General features: G+C 39.3%; 1 protein-coding gene across 4 annotated transcripts in view; it reads right to left on the bottom strand.

Annotated features, from left to right (window-relative positions):
- Nucleotides 1-977: 977 nt before the first annotated feature.
- Nucleotides 978-20,913, bottom strand: part of FAM53A (family with sequence similarity 53 member A) — a 70,707-nt gene continuing 50,771 nt past the window's right edge. For all 4 annotated transcript variants that reach the window (XM_027742395.2, XM_039383448.1, XM_039383447.1 and 1 more), the window contains exon 5: nt 978-2,176. In XM_027742395.2, coding sequence (XP_027598196.2) covers nt 1,850-2,176 — 327 coding nt within the window. In that variant the 3' untranslated portion in view covers nt 978-1,849. The remainder of the gene's footprint in view (nt 2,177-20,913) is intronic.

The following is a 20,913-nucleotide window of genomic DNA, read 5'->3' as shown; positions in this document are numbered from 1 at the left end:
TCTGTCACATAAGGTTATTCTAAATAGCTGTATGGATGTGCACGTCACCATCTGTGTGCTCTGTGCTAACCCAGAGCAAGTACCTGTGGGGTGAGACACTATTAATAGGAGCTTCTGAATTTTTGCTCCAAAATCAACTCCTTTATTAACTCATCTAGAAAAAGGAGAATGATTTTTGTCAACAGTGAGCAGCTTCGCTTCTCCCACACAATATACATTAACACATCAAGAACCCAACAAGTCTCTGCAGTGTTCTTGCATCTTACTACACAGCATATACCAGTATCACACATCACTGCCACTCACAGTTGCATATGCAATAGGAGCTATGAGAGTAAGAAAAAAGTTTAGAGCATCTTACTGACTACCCTGACTTTTAAAATTTTGTATAGATCTTGAGTTATGAACACTGGTTCAGTAATTAAAGGCAGCCCTAATCACAGGGCTGGATCCTGTCCATATCTTGCCACAGCCTTTGGTACGTGTTTTAAGATTTTTTTTTCTCATTTTAATCACATTCCATTAGCTGACCTAAAATAAGTTGCTGTATTTTGGTTTTATGGCACAAGTTACAGTAGGAATTGGTTCACTTAAGCAAACTAGCACAATGCACTCAAATGCCATAATCTAAGCTTCCCCTTTTCTATCCAATTTAAAACCATTTCGAGATCCATTTCTCCATTGTTGAGGAAACTCCTTGTTGCAGCTGAACTAACAAAATAAGTATGTGTTGCAATAGTCTGCAATGAATGCAGTATTACATTTGAAATTATTCCAGTGTATGTAATCACTGAGACACTTTTGGGATCCAGTATGAGTTGTTCCCCATCTCTCCAGACAAACCTGATGTCACTTTTGTTTCAGACAACCAGAAATCTGCCTTTCCACTCCACCCAATCCTACACATAAGAACCACATCACAGAATCTGCCACAGACTACACATTTTCCACTAGTAAAAGTCATAAGCAGACACAAGTGCAAAGCAAAATGTCATTTTATTTAATTCAAGGACTATTTTCCTTCTAGTATTGCTGAAGGGATCACCTCCTGGGGAATTGATCATTACAAAGTCCCTGTCTAAAAGTTCAAGTGCTCTTGTTGTACATTCTTTTGAACCACAGAAAACATAATGACCAAGTAGGTGGGCAGCTACTTGCAAGTTTTAGCCCACCTAAATTAGCATTGCTTCAGGCTAGAAAACAATTCAAGTAGTAAAATAATGGAAAATGTTAACCTTTAAGGTCACTACCATATTTTGATCAAAAAGTCCTGAATGTATGAAAAAAACACTTGTACATGTTATGAAGTTGTTTTTTAACCAGACACTGTCAAAGATGGCAGTTAAGTATTTTGGACCAGTTGTCAACCAGATATTTAAGAGTTCTATCTGAAGGTTTATTACCAATTTCATTATGCAATTCACTTTTCACATTAAGCTCTTTAACAAAAGCAACATAGACCCGCACCAGAATCACTGTAGACAGATTCAGTTTTATAGAATGCCCTTCTGAAAATTCGTTTCAAAATAGAGATGCTTTTTCTCCAGAACTGTAAAAGCCATAAAAATGCAAAATATCTGTTAGGAAATTTTTAATCAAAATTATTCCTTAATGTTCAAAATAACATTTAACCTCCTACTTTTTTACTTTGTTGTCATCCACGTATTGACCAATAGACTAAACAGGTAACAATGGTTCACGTTTTTCCCCCACACCTGAAACATTTCTTCTAACACAGCCCAAGATAGGCAATACAGAGATTCAGGGACATGGATTATGCATGGCAAAGGTAATCCTCTATCACTTTAATTTAGAACAATTCTGATTCTAGCACACAACTTGGGAGTTCTCAGTTGTTTTCAATCTGCTCTAGGTCCAGGTCCCCACAGTCTAGAGGAAAGATTCCTTCTTCGGTGCTCTCACAATCACTCGTGTCCTCGTCGCTTTCACACACTGCGGCTGCTTTCTTATAATCCCTTGTTTTGAAGCCACCTTGGCATGACCCGTGATGCCTGACTTCATCCAGCTGCTGTTCTTTCATCGGGCTGGAGCCAGGGGTGATGATGTTCATAAGATCATTTGAGTCACATGGCGATGACACAATTGTCTTCATTTGTGTGTCATCATCATCATCTTCATAGTCAAGGGAGCAAAGACTTTTGGAATTTTTTAAAGTCTGCAATAAAAAAAAAAAAGAAAAAAGAGAAGCAATGAATATATTAACCACGACTGTACAGGAGGAGCAGAATAAATTCCTTAAATTCCTGAATGGTTTGAGAGCATGTACTCAAGAGTGTCATGTGTTCAAAGTAATCCTGGAAATGAGAGGCATGAAGAAAAAGGAAGAATAGTGTTAACTTACTACAGTCTGGTTTTGCACAGACATTTTGCCTATGTAGTTTCCCATTTGTGAGAAAAACAGTCCCTTTTTTTATGCAGAAATATCCAAAAACCTAACTTTGGTCAACTACCACGAGGAAGTGCACACGCCCAACCAGCTCGCTGTATTAGGTTTCTGGCAAATCCAGAGCAGAGCATTTGGTAACATCAGCATTTGGGTCAGACAGCTGCACTGCAGCCTGGTCAACAATTAATTTCTCATGCAGACAATGAGCCCTTAGGCGTCACCTCAGCCAGAGTCGGCAAAGCAACTGGCACATTTGGGTAACCTCTAAACAGAAGGAACCCAAGCTTTTACTGGGAACATCTTGCTCCAGAGTTAGCTTAGCTTGTCTTTTCAGTTGGGTACTGTCTGAACAAGAGCTCAGAAACTGGAGCAATTCTTTTTAAATTCAAAGTATATTAAAAACCAGAGGGGCACTCGCCTTTATTTAGACAAAGAAGAAAAGAAACCCCTAGTAAATGTGCTACCTCTGCCCCACAGATAAAAGAATAAAATGCCTAAGTTCCTTATGTAATTGTAAGGGAACTTTGACTAGAATCCAGAAGCAGCATTTAAGAACCAACAGAAGTACACAGACAGCAGAACTTAGATTTTAACAAGTGGGAAACTTCTAAATTCTGCCTCATACAAGCACACAGTGAGAGGAAGGTGAAACAGTCAGGGGTGTTTCAGAGGTGGTGTGAGACAGGAGAATGACATTATACTAATTTTCAGTATCTTACTGATTAAGTGACTCCAGTCTCACACACGGCAGTCATTTTATTACAGTAGATCCGCAGGGAAAAAGACCAACTTTCACACCCATTTCCAGCTTCCTCCCCCAATTTGTCATTTCTTAAGTATTTTATATTTGTTTATTTGAAACAGGGAACATTGCAACATTCCTTGTATGTTGTATTCCAGATGCTCTTCCAGAGCACTGAGTAATGTTCCCGCTTCACCATAACACATCAGCACCCACTTAAGCATCTTACCAGTATCTCTGGGTACTTTTTAAACAAATCTTAACAAATTCAGACGAAATTTGATTTAGTCAGCCTTGCTTGTATACAACTGCATAAAAGAGAAAACCTCACTATGGTGAAGTTTTGGTATAATATACATTCCTGTTTTCAAAACACTTCTATATATCTCATTTATCGCTTATTCAAATACAAACATTTAAGAACATTTGAGTCTCTTTCTATGACTAAGAGGTATGAATTTCTCTCATAAAGCAAAACAGTATATTTTTAGAATTAAAATATACTGCGACATTTTTTACTTGAAGTCTATCTCATTGCTTTTAAAAAGAACACATCGTATTGTGTATCTCCATACAGGGGACAATATTTTCAGTTCTTTAAATCTTATAGTAGGCACTGGGAAGGAAAGGGGCCAAATAAAGAAAAGCTTTGAAAATTCTGCTTTCAATGTTTCAGAAAGGAATTCCCGAGTCCCCCTTCAAAATATCTTTTATTCAATTTACTGCTAGAAATTAATCCAACCACACAGCTGTCTTTCTAGAAGGTTTGTGTACATAAATGGAAAATTGCCTGTTAGCTGTACTGTGCTGAAACCACTTGAATGGGAACTTTTAGCCGGTTTCAACACAACAGCAAGTGCATTCAACTGGTTCTTTGTTCACCCACTTGTCACAACCAAACTAAAAATAGGTGGATTTATTATCTCGCAGCACAATCCCGCTCCTTTCACAAAGCAAAAGGTAGAAATTGCAATGCATTCAGGGCCTCTGAACTGCAGCTTTCCATGTTACACTGGTACAGTACCACACCTTTCAAGCACAATTGTGCTCAGTGGGGAGCCTGCGAGTACTTGCTCAATGGTCCTCATTCTATAAAGGATGCTGGACTGGCAAGACAAAAGAGTCCACAGTTGGCAATGGATAGAACTCAATCAGCTAAAAGTATTCTTTTGTGTGACGGAAAAAAGAAAAAAAAAAAGAACCTCAGAGTTTTAAAAGAAGTGAGGCGATAAAATGTCTGAATATTAAGAAAAAACCCCAACTTTGTACCAAAAACAATGGTGGGGAAGGAAATAAAAGAAATCTCTCTAGACCCTTGCCATACAAAGCAAACAAGAAAGGCCCAGAGCAGCCTGAAAGGAAGCTAATGTCTGTACTCTTTACTAAACCTTCACTTCAGAAACCCGTAATACATCACTTTCCAAATATAAGAAGCAATATAAAGGTTGTTTTTGTTTTACTAACAAAACTAGAGCATTTGCTACAGTAGTCAAAGGGACAAAAAATAAGACAGTTATGTGCATGAAAACCTAGTGTGTAATGGGAGCAGCAGTTCTCATGCTTCTCCCCCATATCCCCATCATACTCCAAGTTCACCCCTCGGGTTTGAGTGGGGGTGGAAGATCCAGCTGCTCTCAGGACGTGCAGCTGCAGCAGCTGCACACAGTGAGGAGCAGAGGAAGCCTGAAACCACCAGAAGCCCTGAGCCCATCCTACTGATTCTCAGCACCAATTATCACGACAGGATGGGCTACACCCTCAAGTGACAGGCTTAAGGAAGAGATGGAGTTCACCAAACTGATTAGACTCGTTATCTGGCTTGTCTTCTGTCCCATCCTGAGACTTTTGCCTGTGATGGCACAACACAAGAGATGTTGCTTTAAGATATACTGGCACACAGGATTTGTTCACTGTTAAAGTCTCTCTGCCAGGAACATCAAAAGATGTGAATGGTGCAATGGTCCTCATGACTGGGAGATCCTGGAATTTCCTGGAGTATCAGCATCCAATCCAAGAGTAAAACAAAATGGCAGAGCCCAAGCATGGAGCAATATGTGGCTTTTTTTGTTGCTTCCCTGTACCCAGCCAGTCAGAGATGGAGCAAGTCAGATGGGCTGCACTTCTCCCTTCAAGGGCTTCACGGTCCTTGCTTCACTTCCTTGACTTACGTTTCCTACAGATTAGTCAGACTGGCCCAAAACCAAATGCCTTTACTGATGGCAACTCAGTTAAGCTTCAGACCAGCAGCACCACAAACAGCACGACACGTTCATGTCTCAGGCACTGACCTGCCTGCAAAGAGGTCACAGTTAAGTCTCAGCAACAACAAAGTCCAACCAGGGTATAAATTCATTATTTGAGGAGGCTTCATTGAATGAAACTAAGAGGGAGGTTTAAGGGAGGACTCCAAATTATAAGAACTGTCACAAAAGACAGTTGTGTTGAGAACTGCCCTTGAACAAGTCATCCCCAGACATCACATCTGACCACAAATAGATGTGAAGAGTCCCGAGTCCCTCCCTGTAAACTGAATTTTCACTTCATGTATCTAATTACTCACGTTAGTATCTTCACCTGTGACAACTCAAGCTGGAGATATGTACAGTGTTTACTGTAAATTATTAGAAATGTCAGCTAGTTGTATAGATTAAAAAAAAAAATCCCATCACAGTTCCTAATCCTGGAATCTTCTACTATGCAGGAAGTGAGAAATAGTAATAAAAATGCTGTGTTGATGTAACAAACTATTAATCTTTCTGTAGAGTAAATCTCTTAACATTTGACTCTGACTTTTCTGTCTTGAATTGCACTGAGCATTTTGTGAACACTTCAGTGTTCCCAGATAACCTTCGCTTTCAAGACACTTGCAGTTGAGAAGAAATACTGCTTCATGGGTACAAAGGGGTGCTGACAGGAGGAAAACAACATAGTATTCTCCATAATGTTATATGCTTGAGGCTTACTAATGCACTAAAAGTTAAAAATCAAAGGTTAAGTGGGGAAGAATTTCTCCCTGTTCAAATGAGAAATTAAAGGTGTAGGAATACATTAAGGTTTTTTTTTAATTCAAGTGCCTAAGAAAATACGTCAGGTCAAAAACCATTGCAGATTTTTAAGCTATGCATTTGAAGTAAATCAAAAGAAAAGTAATTATTTTTCTTGCACTGAGTTTGAAAAGTACTGAACAAAACCATTTCTATTTATGTATTATGTAGAAACACAATCAAATCCCTAGAAAAACCTTCATGGGCAAAATTGAATCTCTGATCAAAATCATTTGGGAACCAAACATGGTGTTCACGTTTTGTCGCTCTGCAGTTATCCCTCGTTTTCCTGGAAATTTGAAATGTACTTCTATACATTAAAAATGCAATGTTATTTCATCATCTATAGCTGGAAAGAAGAAAAAATACAGAATACTGGATATGAATGAGAGAGAGCAAACAACCTCCAGCATTCTGCCACGTAATTAGACACTGAACTACAATAACCATTCCTTCCCCCAGAGAAAGAATTACTGCTGCAGTTCCTCTAGTCAAATAAGGTAAATCCTGTTTGGAATGCCAAAGACCCAGTTAAAAATCAATACAAGCTGACACACAGCAATATGGCTATGACTTGAAATGAAAGTTGTTCAGTGCTTTGTCTCTGCTGTATCTTCAAAGATTATTTTAATTTTTTAGATGTAGGTGCCCAGGAAGGGAAGGAAACTGCCATCAACTCATTTCACATCAGATGCTAAACAACATCATGATGTAACAGACTTTCATCTCCCACTAGCCAGACTGTTCTAGATTTAAGCATGCAAGTTTTCTGGCGTAGTCTACAATGAAAGTTGATCTATTTATTGGCCTAGATATTTATGCTTATATTCTAAATTCTGCCACAGTATTCTTACAAGTTTTGTTTATAAGAAAGAACCTGGGATTTAATTTGGCTTTTTATTTAGTGCTATTAGTTGAAAAAATACTATGACTTAATGAAATAGAAGTATTTAAGTGAAATGCTGAATTTGTCTAACTATACTCAGATATGCAAGCTTACAAGGTTGCTCATTGTATGAATAACAGAGAAACTACCAGAATAGTTAAAGTCTGTAAGTGAGAAAAACAAAGTGCACAAAGACTTGGGGGGATTTGAGGTCCAGTTCTCTGACTGAGCACCGCTGCAGTCCACACATGGTCACCTGCACGGGTCAGGAGATTTCAGGAGTTCATGCACTGAAGTCTTCAGACCTGTAAAGCAGCCTACTAGTTTAGCTAGGAAACTTCTAGGACCCAGTTATCATCACTGCTATCACATCAAATTCCAAACAGCCACGTGCAAAGTCGGAGGCGGATCCCAAATACATCAGGAATTACAACCACCATGGATTAAGTTCAACTGGAATGCCTGTTTCCTCCTTGCCCCAAACTTAGACATAAAACTTATACGTGGTAGGCACTCCACATATGATATTAAATTACCCAAGCTAAATATCTTTTCCTTTCAGTGGTTTTTGCAAAGATCTTCTAAACAACTGAGAGCATACTCAGCCCCTCAGAACTATCAGCTCACCTCTTCATGTGTTTGCAGTGCACCTGCACTCAATGAAGTTCCAACGTCAAGTAAAATAAACTAAGGAATTTAAGCAGATTAAAGAAAAGTTTGTCAGTCTAAAAGTGTTGGAACTGAAATTAAGCAGCCAAACCACTACTGACATTTTGTATTTATTCCTTTGTAAATTAAATTTTGATAGGGGCAGTTTAGTGTGGGGAAACTCAGGTGCTGGGGTTTAGCAGTTTCTAAAATCCAGGACCATTCATCACAGGGGTTAACTTTTGTTTGCTTTTAAAGATAAATTGGAGGCTGAGTTAATACAGTACTTAATGTAATGCAGTCAACAATATGGTTCAACACCAACACTAACATGAAAAGGGTGAACATATATAGCAATTTTCTCCTTTTATAAAATCCAGGTCAACATTAAACTGCATTTTAAAAAGTTTACAATATGGAATTTTAATTAAGATGATGGTCTCTCAGATTTTCTAATTCAGCGGATTTGTGAACTGCAACCTTTTACCTTCCCTGTTTGAGCAAGTATAAATCATGCAAGCTTTTATTGTAAGAATGTGGAATTACACTCTACAAACGTCAGGGCCTACCTATTTCACCTGCATGTAATTAAGCAGAAAAAAGTTTCAGCTATTCTTAGTACCAAGTCCAGCACAAATACCTACAGATGCTATGAATTATGCCATTAACTAAAACAGAGGAGGCTCACACAGTGGATTTAACTCTCCTGAAGGGGCTCCTAATCAATACAGTGTCAAAGTGGAACACAGTGACAGTGCTTTGTTCAGCTGCATAATAACAGTGCAAGACTTGGGCCAGGGAGAAGGAAGATTAAGCCAAACAAGACAATTACTAGATAAGAGCAGCAGTGTTCATCTCAAACGCACTGATGCATTAATACAGAGCTTTCCACAAGAAAGGACCACAGAAAAAAGGACTCAAAAGGGCACTGAAAGAGCAAGAAGAGTGGTCTGGGACATGGTTCTTGCTTCAACAGCAGCTGCAGTCTGGGGTCTCTGCAGCACCAAAGAAATTTCTCTGCCTTAAGGGAAACAAACTGTCTTTGCACACCTTTGTCTAGATATTTTCCTACTCCCTACTAGACCCTATGCACATCTCTAATATGGATAGTGAATTTATTCACTTTATGGACAGACTGAAGGGCTGGACAATGTGGAATTGGGCCTCAATTGAGCTTGAGCTGCACAAGCTCGAGAGGCTTCAGTCTGGTAAACCCAATCAGCCAACAGCACTAATGAGCAATGGTGTGATGAACAAACAGCTGCACCGTTTGTGTGCATACAGGGATGACAAACACATCTGGTTTTGTAGTAGAAGGACACAGAGGGAAACAATGTAAGCACATGCTCTCTCCCAACAAAAGTGATTCATGTTTTGCCAGAGTTGTTCCCTCTTTTCCGACTCAAGAACCATTACCTTTCCTTTCAGAAAACGAACACAGGCTCTGGAAGCAAGAAAGAACTCAAAATGCATATTACCCTCTTAGTAACATGACAAAATTATTTTTTAAAAAGACGTAATTTAAATCATACCTAATTCATACAGATGAAAGATATATGTACTTTTCTGCATTTTAAACTGGGAAATAAGAAAGCACGCACGCATCGTTGGCATGAGCTACACACACATCCCTGCACTCAAACATATGCTCAACAGGAGCAGTGCAAGAAAACTGCTTAACAAGACTATGACTGCTTGCAGTACTTGCAGTACCATCTCCCAGTGTTCAGCATTCAGGATCCAAAAACAAAGACCACCCTGGGTAGTCAAAGCCTTCTGATGTATTATTCTTCTGACAGAGGAATTAACAATCAGCTCTGAAATAACAAACAAAGAAGTTACCTCCAACCCCAGGAGTTTTACTAGGTTTCTCGATTTCTAACTAGATACATTTAAACAAGAGGAGAAAAAGCTGTAGCTGTGTTTCCACAAAACTCCCAATAATCAGTGACATTTCAAAGTTTGCTTTAACATGCCAAACTCTGTTCTCAAGTAACAGGGTTTAAGTTGACTGATTATGCACCAGAGTAACACAGGACAGGATTTGACCCTTATGGCTTCAAAACATGACCATATTGGCTTCATTTCCTGCCATTTATGTGTCATCTATTTTTATAGAGAACTTCTATTCCTGAGCAGTTTAGCCAAGGTCTCATTCCTTCATGACTTTGCTATGAGCTGCAAACAATTACTTTCATAACTGAATCACATATGCACAGACTGTTAGAATACATCCATGTAACCACCTTCTCTTAAAATTCTTGCATGTTTGGTTATTTTATCCTCAGGTCCAATATTATTAAGTTGATATGATGGGTCAAATTTAGGAGAAATTAGAGAAGTAAACTCCAAATCCTGATTCTAAGGCTGCCCTCATTAGTTACTGACAGATGTCAGCCTCACCTATATTATTGGGTTATGCTGGAACTCCATCATAACTAGCATTTTAAGGGATTCTATAATTGGGCCATAAAGTTCCCTTCTGCCAGGGAAGGGGGATGGGAGAGAAAGGGAAACAACCTCATCAGCTTGGGAACAGTTCCCCCCTTCTTCAGACCAATTTTCCACTGCAGAAATGCTTGTCCAAAACAAAGCCTTAAGATCTTGTTATACAAGTGCACACAGCCACGCACGGGTTGTACACACACACAGACAAAACACCAGTGCTGTTACGGATCTTTTGCTCAACTCAATGCAAACCCCACAATTTAACAGTAAATTCTTCCAGGAGCATTTAATTCAAACTGTAGGTGGACCCTCGCCACTAATTATTTCCAGGGACAAGTTGCACAACACATTTGTTTAGAAAGAACAGAATCAGTTTTGGAGACTGAGGGTGTACAGTGCATGCTACTGCATTTTTCTAGCTTGGTACTTGATTTTGGACCATTTTGAACATTTCTGAAACGATGGGGCTTGGGAGATGTTCCTGACATCAAGGGGCAAGACTGCTGCATATTTTTAATACCAAGTCAACTTGTGCTAAAGTTTCTGTTTGATAAATACAATTCAGACAAGTTGGTTTATTGGATCAAATACCAAAGCTGACAGTGTGCCAGCAGTTGATGCTCAGTATGTTTTTTTAAAAAAGTCAGGAAACCATATATGTGGTCCTTTATCCTTCAGTTGCACATTGTACCAAATCAGAAGAGAAGTATACACAAGTCGTGTGTAAGACAGTCAACCTTCACATGCCTAAAACACACACTGAGGTAACACTAAAACTGAGCACAACTTCTCACTGTATGGCTTTGGTTTTCATCTATTTTATAATAAAATCAGAGTTTGCCCAAAAAAGTTGCAACGTTTAAAAAGCTGTATATTCAACTATTACATATACTTTGTTTTAAACTCTGATTTGTTTATGCTACCCCAGCTTGCAAGCCTCCTAGCATACCATCAAAGCCTTTTGAGTTTTAGTCATATGGTTACTGCAATAATGAAAACTGAAATCTGGAAACTCGTCAGAAGTCCCATTTATTCAAAATTCCAGTTCTGGTAATACCTAAGTTTTATTGCAAAGCACATGTCATCGTCAGCATATAAAGAATTGAGTACTTCCAAGTATAGGAACAGATGAGATATTTGATTACCTGCAGCTCACCTTAACACTGAACCATGCCCTCCCAGATCACTTACCTCCTTATTGACTGGACTCAACTAAAAGTTGCATCTAACAGCAACTTAAAAAAAACCCCAACAACAAACCAAAATGAAGACAAATTTCTCTTCAGTTTGTATATACTTGAAAAAGTATGTAAACAAGTCAATATTTCCCATTCTAATGGAAGAACTGACATCACTAAGTGATGTAGAGAAATTCCAATCGGTTCATTTTCACAGGCTTGAGACACATATTCTGCCTTTATCACACTTATGCACCAGTATTTACATGCAGCAGGAACTGATGCATGTAATGCAAGACTAACAAAAGACAAAGTGACAGTTAAACTTAGGACTTTTCAAAGTGGTTTTTTAATAAACCTCTCTGCAGAGAAAAGCCTCTGTTGAATCAGTTCGATTTAGGTCTCTTTTAGAAAATGATGCATCAAGTCAGAAAGTGACCGTCAAAAAGCAAGGGAACTTTCACAACAGACAATATTCAGAGTATGGAAGACCAAAGTCTAGTTTCAGAGTTAAGAGTCGTTGCATTCAGGTACCATAAAAATCCCTTAATCTATTAATTTTATTAGCATGTTATTACAAGAATAGCAAATATTTAAAGCACCCTCTCCCAAAATTACCCTGAGTTAAATTCAAAGAGGTATAACTCATTTTTCTAATATATTTTAAAAGATTACATTGGGATTTCCTTTTTTGCCAAGAAATCTGGAAAAAGTTCCCATATCAATGATGAAACACTACTCAACACTTCTGCTAGCAACCATCTCTTACAACTTAGAGCAGGGGAAAAAAAATAACTTAATCTGCCACCTGCCAAAACCCAGATGGTAAAACCTGAGAAAAGTGCTCTCACCTCTCTTTAAACCCTCTGGTGCAGCTTAGGCACGTTAACTGTAAGTACCCTATATATAACACTGAACCATAGCTCTTAACTCAATATTGTATTGTATTGCAAACAACATCACCAATAATTTTAGCATAATCCAATTTTCTGACAGGATAAGTAATAATTAAAATAGAAAATATCCACAGCTGGCTGAAAACTGGCTTGTGAGTCCATAGATGGCCCCTTTCTTTTCTCATAATGTCAAATGCAGCTGGTCTGGTACTCATTAGCTCTTTCAGCAATGAATACTTATTGTACATACAGGAACTTGCCAGAAAGGAAAAGCAACTCTGCAGCAGATATTAAGCTGCCTCCTCCTCTTATTAGCACATTGCTTACAGAACAGTACAGCAGACATACTAAGCCAACTCCAGGTATGGCAAAGGAACAGTGTTGAACAGCTCTGGAAAGCTCTGGGTATCTGCAAGACATTTGTTACAGAATCCATTTACAAAAGAGGGGGGGGAACCTCCATCCCTAATGAGATTTCTTTTCCTTCACTCTCCTCAAGGCTTACACTGCCTTGCTGTCAGAGCACAGGGAACGTCCAAGCACAAGGGCTCACTTCATTAAACGCCCTTTCGGGCCTGATTTCACATTGTGCTCCGCTCTGCCGACGCAAAGAAAGCAAAACGCCAGATGCTCCCTGCGCCTGCCACCTCAGCAGTGTTCCATTCACTAGCCCAAAAAACTTCCAGGCATCCATTCAAAACCAAGTACCCCCAGCCTGGTCTGTCCTGTCACAGGACAAAGTGCTGGCTTGTCTTCAGCTCACTTTTGATGCTTGCCCATCATCTCCCAGCCCGGCCTACTCCTACCTCCTTTCCTTCTTCCCAAGCCTGCTGGAATTTGAACTTTAAATGGACGCCCTCCATGGTAACAATAGATAAAAAAGGAGCCTTTGATTGTTCATGCGTTGCAGGAAAGAAAGGAGGAGATTCATCCTGGCTGCGACCTAGCAGGAACTCATCAAGCACGGCTCCCCTTCCATTGCAGTGGGATGCCTTTGCCTGTGGCTACTCATTCAAGCTCCCTGCATCTATGTTTCCATTCAAAGAGGATGAATTCTTCAGGTTTCCCCTGTTAAGGAATTAAATGTTGATCCTATGAATGACGGGCAACACCAAGCTTGGAAAGCTGCCAAAAGGGTTCCGTAACACTCAGCAGTTTGGAGTTAATTCAATACTTATTGATACCTAGCAGGATTTATAGCTGCATTATTTATAAGGCGGGGGGGGGGGAAATCAGAGCCATATTTAGACCCTAGTAATAAATTATTTTTAGCACCATCTGTTTTTCTAGTTTGTTCCCTTGCTTAGGCAAGAGCATACTTTTACCCAGTTCCCTCTTCCTTGCCCATTTAAAAGAATGCACAGAGCCTAAACTGAAACACAAGATTAGGATCACACGGAATATTTATTGTGCAGCAATCCTCCTAATCATGTTCTGGAAATCAAACCTGCTGACTAAGGACAGTCTTGGGCTGATGTAACACTATATGTTGTCTTCACAGAACTGAGCAGATTTTTTTAACACGAGGGGCAATGTGCTTCACACAAAGGAGGTTACTATCTGGAAAGAAACAAGTGATCATTAACTGCATGAAGCCATCTGAAAAGTGTTCGCACTCCTGGCAGTGCTTTTCTGGGCCATAGTTGCCAAGTTTCACCCTCATTAAACCCATAGATATTTTGTCACCAGTACATTCTGCCAGGCCAGGCTGCTGTTAAGAGGGGGAGACGCAAATCATAAGCAGCTGCTGCAGGCACCTTGCCTCAGAGATGAGGAGTTTCAAGCTGCAGCTGCCACCCACTCAAAAGCTCCCCCAAACCTCAAATTACCTCTTCAAGCTTACATTAATATTCTGCTTTTAGTATGTGACACAACACTGGTGGCCTCTGCAGCGTGACAAGAGGGACTGAGTGAAGGGGTTGCCAGTTCCTTGAACTCCAAGGGAAGCAAGGCTTTGGATACTTGCACGCTGATTAAGTTCTCAGAAACACACTTGATAGCAGCAATATATTCATCTTATCCTCCTGGCTCACAGAAGTTTCCTTTTTACCCAAAATAGTAGCACAAATATTCAAAAGCTTTACTGTTAACTGTGTCAGATTAAGAAATTTTACTTTGAGCAAGGCAGGAAACTCATCCAAAATATGAGCTTGTGGAGTTCTTACTCGTTGCAAAGGGCAGCAGCAATAAGGGTTGCAAACTGGTTTACTAGACCTTGCAGCACAAGTCAAGCATTCCTGGGAAGTAGACTGCATGCAGCAAAAAAACCAAAATAAATCCCAGCATGTAGCACACAGGTCAAAATTAAATTCTACAAATACACAACAGACAAACATACAGCCATTAGAATGGGTTCTAACAGAGTCCTGAGGGCTTTGAAACTTTCAAGCAATCTATATTATTGATTAATGTAACATTCATTTGGCACTGGCATTATGCAACAATAATTTCAGACTGTGAAGGAAATACAACAGTGATGCCCAATCCAGCAGCCCTCAGGATGTTTCCTTCCAGCTCACCACTTCTTTTGGTGGAGGAAACAGGGAACAGCACTTCTAACAGCAAGTACAACAAACTGCCAGGTAGATGGAAGGGCTCCTTGGCAGCATGGTACAGAGCCAGGCCATTCCCAGGATGCTCAAAGTCTGCTCCTGGTGAGAACCATCTCCACACGTCCCAGCAGTAATCATTGCGCCCCATCTGCCCAAAGCTCAGGACCTGCTCCCAACTGATGTGCCGAGTGGTCTGTCCCTCTCAAGGGAAAAAAAAAAAAGCTCCAAACCTGTGCTGCTTTGACAGGGCACCTTTCAAAGGACAATCTTGACTCAACTGAGGGTTCAATAAAAGCTGTTCAAAGGAGAGAATCAGTCTGCAGTACTTTCAGTGGCCACATAAAGCACATGGACAAAAGCCAACATATACAGTAACTGTCGTAATAAATTTAGGAGTTACTGCCAAGTATGTTTAAGAGTAAAAACTAAGCTTACAACTTGTACTTCAATTCCCTAAGGCTGTTGCATAACCTGAAAATACATTACAACATGAGAACAAACTAATACTGGTGATTAACCAGGAACATAATCACAGGATCTGGAAGTCTTCAAAAATGTGGTCTGTTGCAAGCCTTGTACCAAAGAATCCAACTTTCCTGTAGGCAAGGATCTCACTTGTCTGCACGTAGTATCAGTCTTGCACATAGCCATGCACTTTTATGCAGATCTGGAAGGTGTAACCTACCTGACTCCTTTTGTAAAGCTGCCACTTTATTAGCTAGCACATATGCATATTTACTATGATTATGCATTAAGACAGGACTATGGGGACAGATGAATTACAGTCTCAGAAAACAACTGACTGGAGAAGATGGCAAAAAGAGCCAGGATAAGGCTTGCCCATCCACCCTTCTCTTACACACCAGATGGCCATGAAAAAACAACAGTTATCTGTCCTTAAAAATCAGTGATCACAAAGAAAGGACTTTGTGATTAACTCTCAAGTCTATACCCATTTGAGAGATGGCTGGGTGCCAGTGAAAGGAACTGTGGCAAGTCAGAAGAGTCTGTACAAGCTCCATTTATATCCTAATCCTTTCAGAGATCTCTCTCCTTCAGCCCAGTGTCTGCAAGGGGTCTAAGCAATTGTGATCCACAACTTCAACACTGAAACCTTCTCAGTCAGTATTCTTACATAGCAAGCCTGTGTTAAAAGTGATCTACAACTGGTTCTAACTATATCAAATCATATATTGGCAAAAATCAGGAACCACTAGGAGATTTGCAATTTATCCTAGTTAAGTAGCTAATAATCCATAAGTGAAGTCTGAGTTTATCCTGAACCTCCAATTTTAAAATTAATGCTCCAAAAGCATTGGGGTAGTTTGAACAAAGAATGTGACTTTAAAAGAAAATACAACAGAAGTATTTGTTTAACCTCAATAATGTTGTTACCACTACTTAGCACTTTGAGCAATATTACTTCAGTCCTCACGATGATCATTATTCAGAAACGTGTTTCCACGGCAAGGCCTCCAATCTCCAGAAGCAGAGCACAGAGAACAAGGTACAGAAAACTCTTTATATAAATATATATATAAATTGTATATGTGCTCTTTAAGCAGCCACAAACAAATCCCTCTCTCCTGATGCTAGTTAGAATAAACACAGTGATACTTGCCTACATGAACACTTACATTAACTTACTCAGTGTTGACTCCTCTGATTTGGAGTGGTATCACCCGTGCTCCTAACAGAAGGATTTTATTATGTACACAGATTTCCTTGGCCATTTCCAATAGTTCACCATTTTCTACAACTGCTGTATTTTCACAAGCACATGCTGGTTTACGTCCACTACAAATGTCTGGAGGTCATTTGAACAAGTCTGTATTATACTTTACTCAAGCTAAAAGTGAGGATGCAAGTATTTAGTTGACAAGATTTAAGAAGTGGATGCATACTTCAGGTATTGCAAGTATGCATTCACAAAAGGATTCCTCCTACCTTCATTAAACAGTGAAGAACAACATACTAGACTTAAATGTATCCTACAGTTTAATCAAATTGGTTTTGTATCAGACTGTATCACTGCAAGATGCAACAAAAACATTAACCCTTGACATCCAGGTGCCCTGTTGACTTGAAGAGCTCATTTTTACCTTAAAACTGAATTCTTTCTGCTGTCCACTCTTCCAGGGAAAGGACACCTCCTGCAGAGCTCAACCACCACAGAAAAGAGGTAAGGTAACCTGAATTTAGAACAAGTTTTCTTCCACGAGATAAGGTACCAACCAGACAGTTTGGGTCTCAATGAAGAATGTAATAGCTGCTCAAAAGATGGGAATCAATTAAGTTCTTTCCAGTATACTGAAGCCACTTAAGATCATTTATCACTACTAAGGACCTATGCTTTCTACAGTTGAAGTAGCTTAGGCTCAGTACCAGAGAGGAGAGAAAATTCTTACTTCTTCATATGGTTATTTGAACTTTCTAGGAGGTATGTCCTCTCCCTAGGAGAAGGAACAACAGGAGGAATTCAGTTATTTTAGAACATGAGTAGCAGAAAATAGTATTTTTCGACATAGAGCATATATATTCTTTAGTTACAAATCCGAGGTGAGTCTGGAAATTAAACACTTCGCTGCAAAGTTAAGTATTTATGTTCATTTTACATTATTACATTCCTACTCACCTGACCAAGTACTTCAATTTAACAAGCTTAAGAGCCATTTACCAGCCCAACTGCACACTTGCATGCCCTGAGAACACACCTTATTGTGCCAACTATGAGAGTTTTACCAAATTTTTAAAAGCAAGTTTTTGCTCTGGGACATGCAATTTTAACAAGCTTTGGAAATTCAACTTAAAGGAATTTTTGGTTCAATAGTAATGCATGCTCAAGTTACAAGAGTTACCTGATCCAAATAACATTAAATGTTAAACACGATGGCCACTGTGCATGGAGCAGTTCAGGAGCATACCATCACCTGGTAACACTGAAGTCCATATTTTGATTCGGGTAAGTATCCTTAAAACAAGTATGATGAATAACATTCTCAAAAAAAACCCTGCAAGGCAAGCTATTATGCAAAAGTAAACAATTTAAAAGCTGAAAAGAGAGAAGGGGAAAACCAACACACTATGTTTACATTTTAAGGATTTAGAGCACATCAGGAGTCTCGGCCTCTGGATCAGTTTTATTATTGTGCACTAACGAAGAATTTCACAGAGGCTCTGTGTTGACTGTGCTTCAAGCACATCTGATTTCTGCCACTCTAAGCACACACTACAGCAGTTAAAGTAACCTTGAAGCTCTACAAAATAGGACATGACAGTTAAGCCACAAGCACCTGTCACATGCGTTTTAAGATCCTATTTAAGATCTTTCACGCTACTTGTACATCACAACACTACTTCATATCATTTATTTTAACCTACAATTGCAGTCTAAATACCCTTATAACATTTATATTTTAAAAAGGACAAGTTATAAACTAGCTGAAATAAGGTTGCCCAGCATTAGCTGAAGTTCAGAAAATTTTTACTCCTACTGAGTAATTTATACCACAGTATTCTTGTCTGAATGCTGCAAAGACCACCAAGTTCTCCTGCTCCTTACTGTTAATGTTCATTAGCCTAGAAGGCAGGCAAAGCACACACTGATCAACATAAAACAGAACTGAAAGCTGAGAGTTAAAATATTATTAGATGAAGAAAAAAGCCTCACACACTATCAACAGCCTGGACTAACAACACCTGGAATCTGCAAAACTCCATCACAGAAGGACAGTACCTTTGCAGGGCTTAAATTGCTCAACCCCTGGCCTTAAAGGCTCCGTTAAATTCTGCATTTATAAAACCTATAAGTGTAATTGGTGGCCCAAGCAATCATAAATGGAATTTCTGAGTTGTGACAAACTTGTCTACCTCTTGCATGAGAAAAGGGACCACATGGGCTATGTGACTTCTACTTTTACTGTTCAGGCTAGGCTGAGGGAAGGGAGTTTCTTTAGCAGGACAGAAATATTACTAAGTGTGGTATTGCAGCCTCCTGCTACATGCATCCCTCCTGGGTAAGGACAAGGTGGAAGGAGAAGAGGCTCAAGACCCACCCAGGCGCCAGTGACCCCAGTGAAGCACTAGTGCATCCAGAAGGGACACACTGAGCCAGGTTCTGATGCAACTTGAGTGTCTACCCAAGTGTGATATCTACCATTCCTCATCCCCCTTACACCGATGTGCACAGTGTGTTCTCTTCCTACTCCACTGAAGCATTGTGTCCTTTCAAAAAGGAAATAAAAGCTACCTCATTTTACACTTATATATAGTTACATACAAAAAATTCTGCACGTAAAATTTCAACACTTTGATATTTCTGATCAAGGCAGAGTGTATAGTGATGCCAGTGGTCCTGGAATGCTAGGCTACTGAAAATGCAAATACTGAAAGTTAAACATGAGGTCCCCATTTTTGCAAACCCCAAGATGCCAAAACATCCCCCTTCTCCCTTTTTAGAGGAAAACAGACATAATTAAAGGCTTGCATTACAGAGAAAGAACTGGAAAGAGGCACTAAGACAAAGTGCCTGCATTTAGCTGTTCTACAATAGTCACACCCTTCTCACTTGATAACTGTGCTACATAGACAAGCCTCAACTCACTCATACATACTTGGGGCCTTGCTACAACTTATCCACTCAAAATAACAAGTTGTCAAACCAGCAGTCTGATTAGGGGGGGGGGAAATAAAATTCTTAAATTCCAGGCTTCCTTTGGCAATAACTGAAAAACAATTCATGTCAAAGAATGTTTGTGCTGTGTTCAAATTAAAACCAGAGGGTGCTTCCCTACTACAGGAGAAACATGTTTGACAATCTAAAGATATCCATTGTCAAATCATCCTGTATACCTTGCATTAATTAAGCAGAATTCAATTAAACACAAATTCAGTTCAGATGAGTTCACTGGCTTTCATGCAGCTGGAAGCAATGCTCCAAGGTTGAACAAAGAAATTTATTCAAACAGCTGCAAAAAAGTTAAATCCTCTCTCCTATCCCAGTTTCCAAAGCATTCTGCATTTTTGCTTCCCCTGTGATGCTTCTTTATAATGCCCAAAAGACAGGATTTTTGGACCAAAAGAAAATAAACTGCCAAGATTAGCTCCAAAAAGTTTTAGTTACACTTAAAATAGTTGTTGAAATTATGTTTTAGTTTACATCAGTTTATCATTTTTTGTATCATTTGAGCACTTGAGTGCTTAGTCACTTGGTTGAAGTTTACAAGGTTGCCACATAAATAATGGAGTTATCAGCACACAGAACCCCTGCGCTGGCTGCTCAGCACACAGTGAGAGCAAGCAGGAACAGTTCCACCTAAGAAATGAGGATACATTTGCTATTTTCGCAAAGTTATATGAAGAGAGTTAAAAAAATGAAAGTACTATTAAGTAAACATTTAGATCAATGGAACAGTCATTTCACAGAGCTCTGAATGAACCAAGTTCATTTCTTTAATTACTGCAAGTTCAAGACTCCTACAAAAGGCTAAATAGGTGGATAAAGTGTGTCATATCAGTATTGCAACTTAAAAAAAAAAACCAAACAATAAATGGAAAGGCACCAGGGCTTCTGCTTCACACAGGGTGCTGCAGCTCAGACAAGCTCTTCACATTTTTGCAGTTTTACTGTTAAAAAGCCAAAGTACCAGTTTAGCCATTACAGGTTTATCAAAAACACACTGTCAGCAAGACACATGCTTTGACAGCAAAATTAAGTTTTACACAGAGAGACCTATCTATTACTTATCCTGTTGATGACTTGTACTATAAATTGTATTTCATCTCTGACTACCTTCTACTGCACTTCAGAGTTAAGAACTCCTGTTCAGGAGCTGCATTTTGTTCTCCATCACTTCATTATTACAACAGACCTAATCTCCCAGGTACCACCTTATTTGCTAGCTAATGCTAATATTTACTTCAACTGTTTAATTGCATATTTAAACCAGACAGGTGATGCCTGATCAAAGTATTTTCCTTAAAGTCAGATACACAACACTGTAGATGTGTTCACATGGCAAAGGAATCTCAAAAATCTACAGTGGGATCTCCAACACAGGGAACAGTGCAGAGAAGCTATAACCATGACAACAGTGAGTCGCCAAGAAAAAGA

This window comes from Pipra filicauda, unplaced genomic scaffold (assembly GCF_003945595.2).
Source record: "Pipra filicauda isolate LSUMZ 115617 unplaced genomic scaffold, ASM394559v2 scaffold30_size5312502_pilon, whole genome shotgun sequence".
Taxonomy (NCBI): domain Eukaryota; kingdom Metazoa; phylum Chordata; class Aves; order Passeriformes; family Pipridae; genus Pipra; species Pipra filicauda.
The sequence above is the reverse complement of the archived record's forward strand: the minus strand, read 5'-3'. Positions and strand labels throughout refer to the sequence as shown.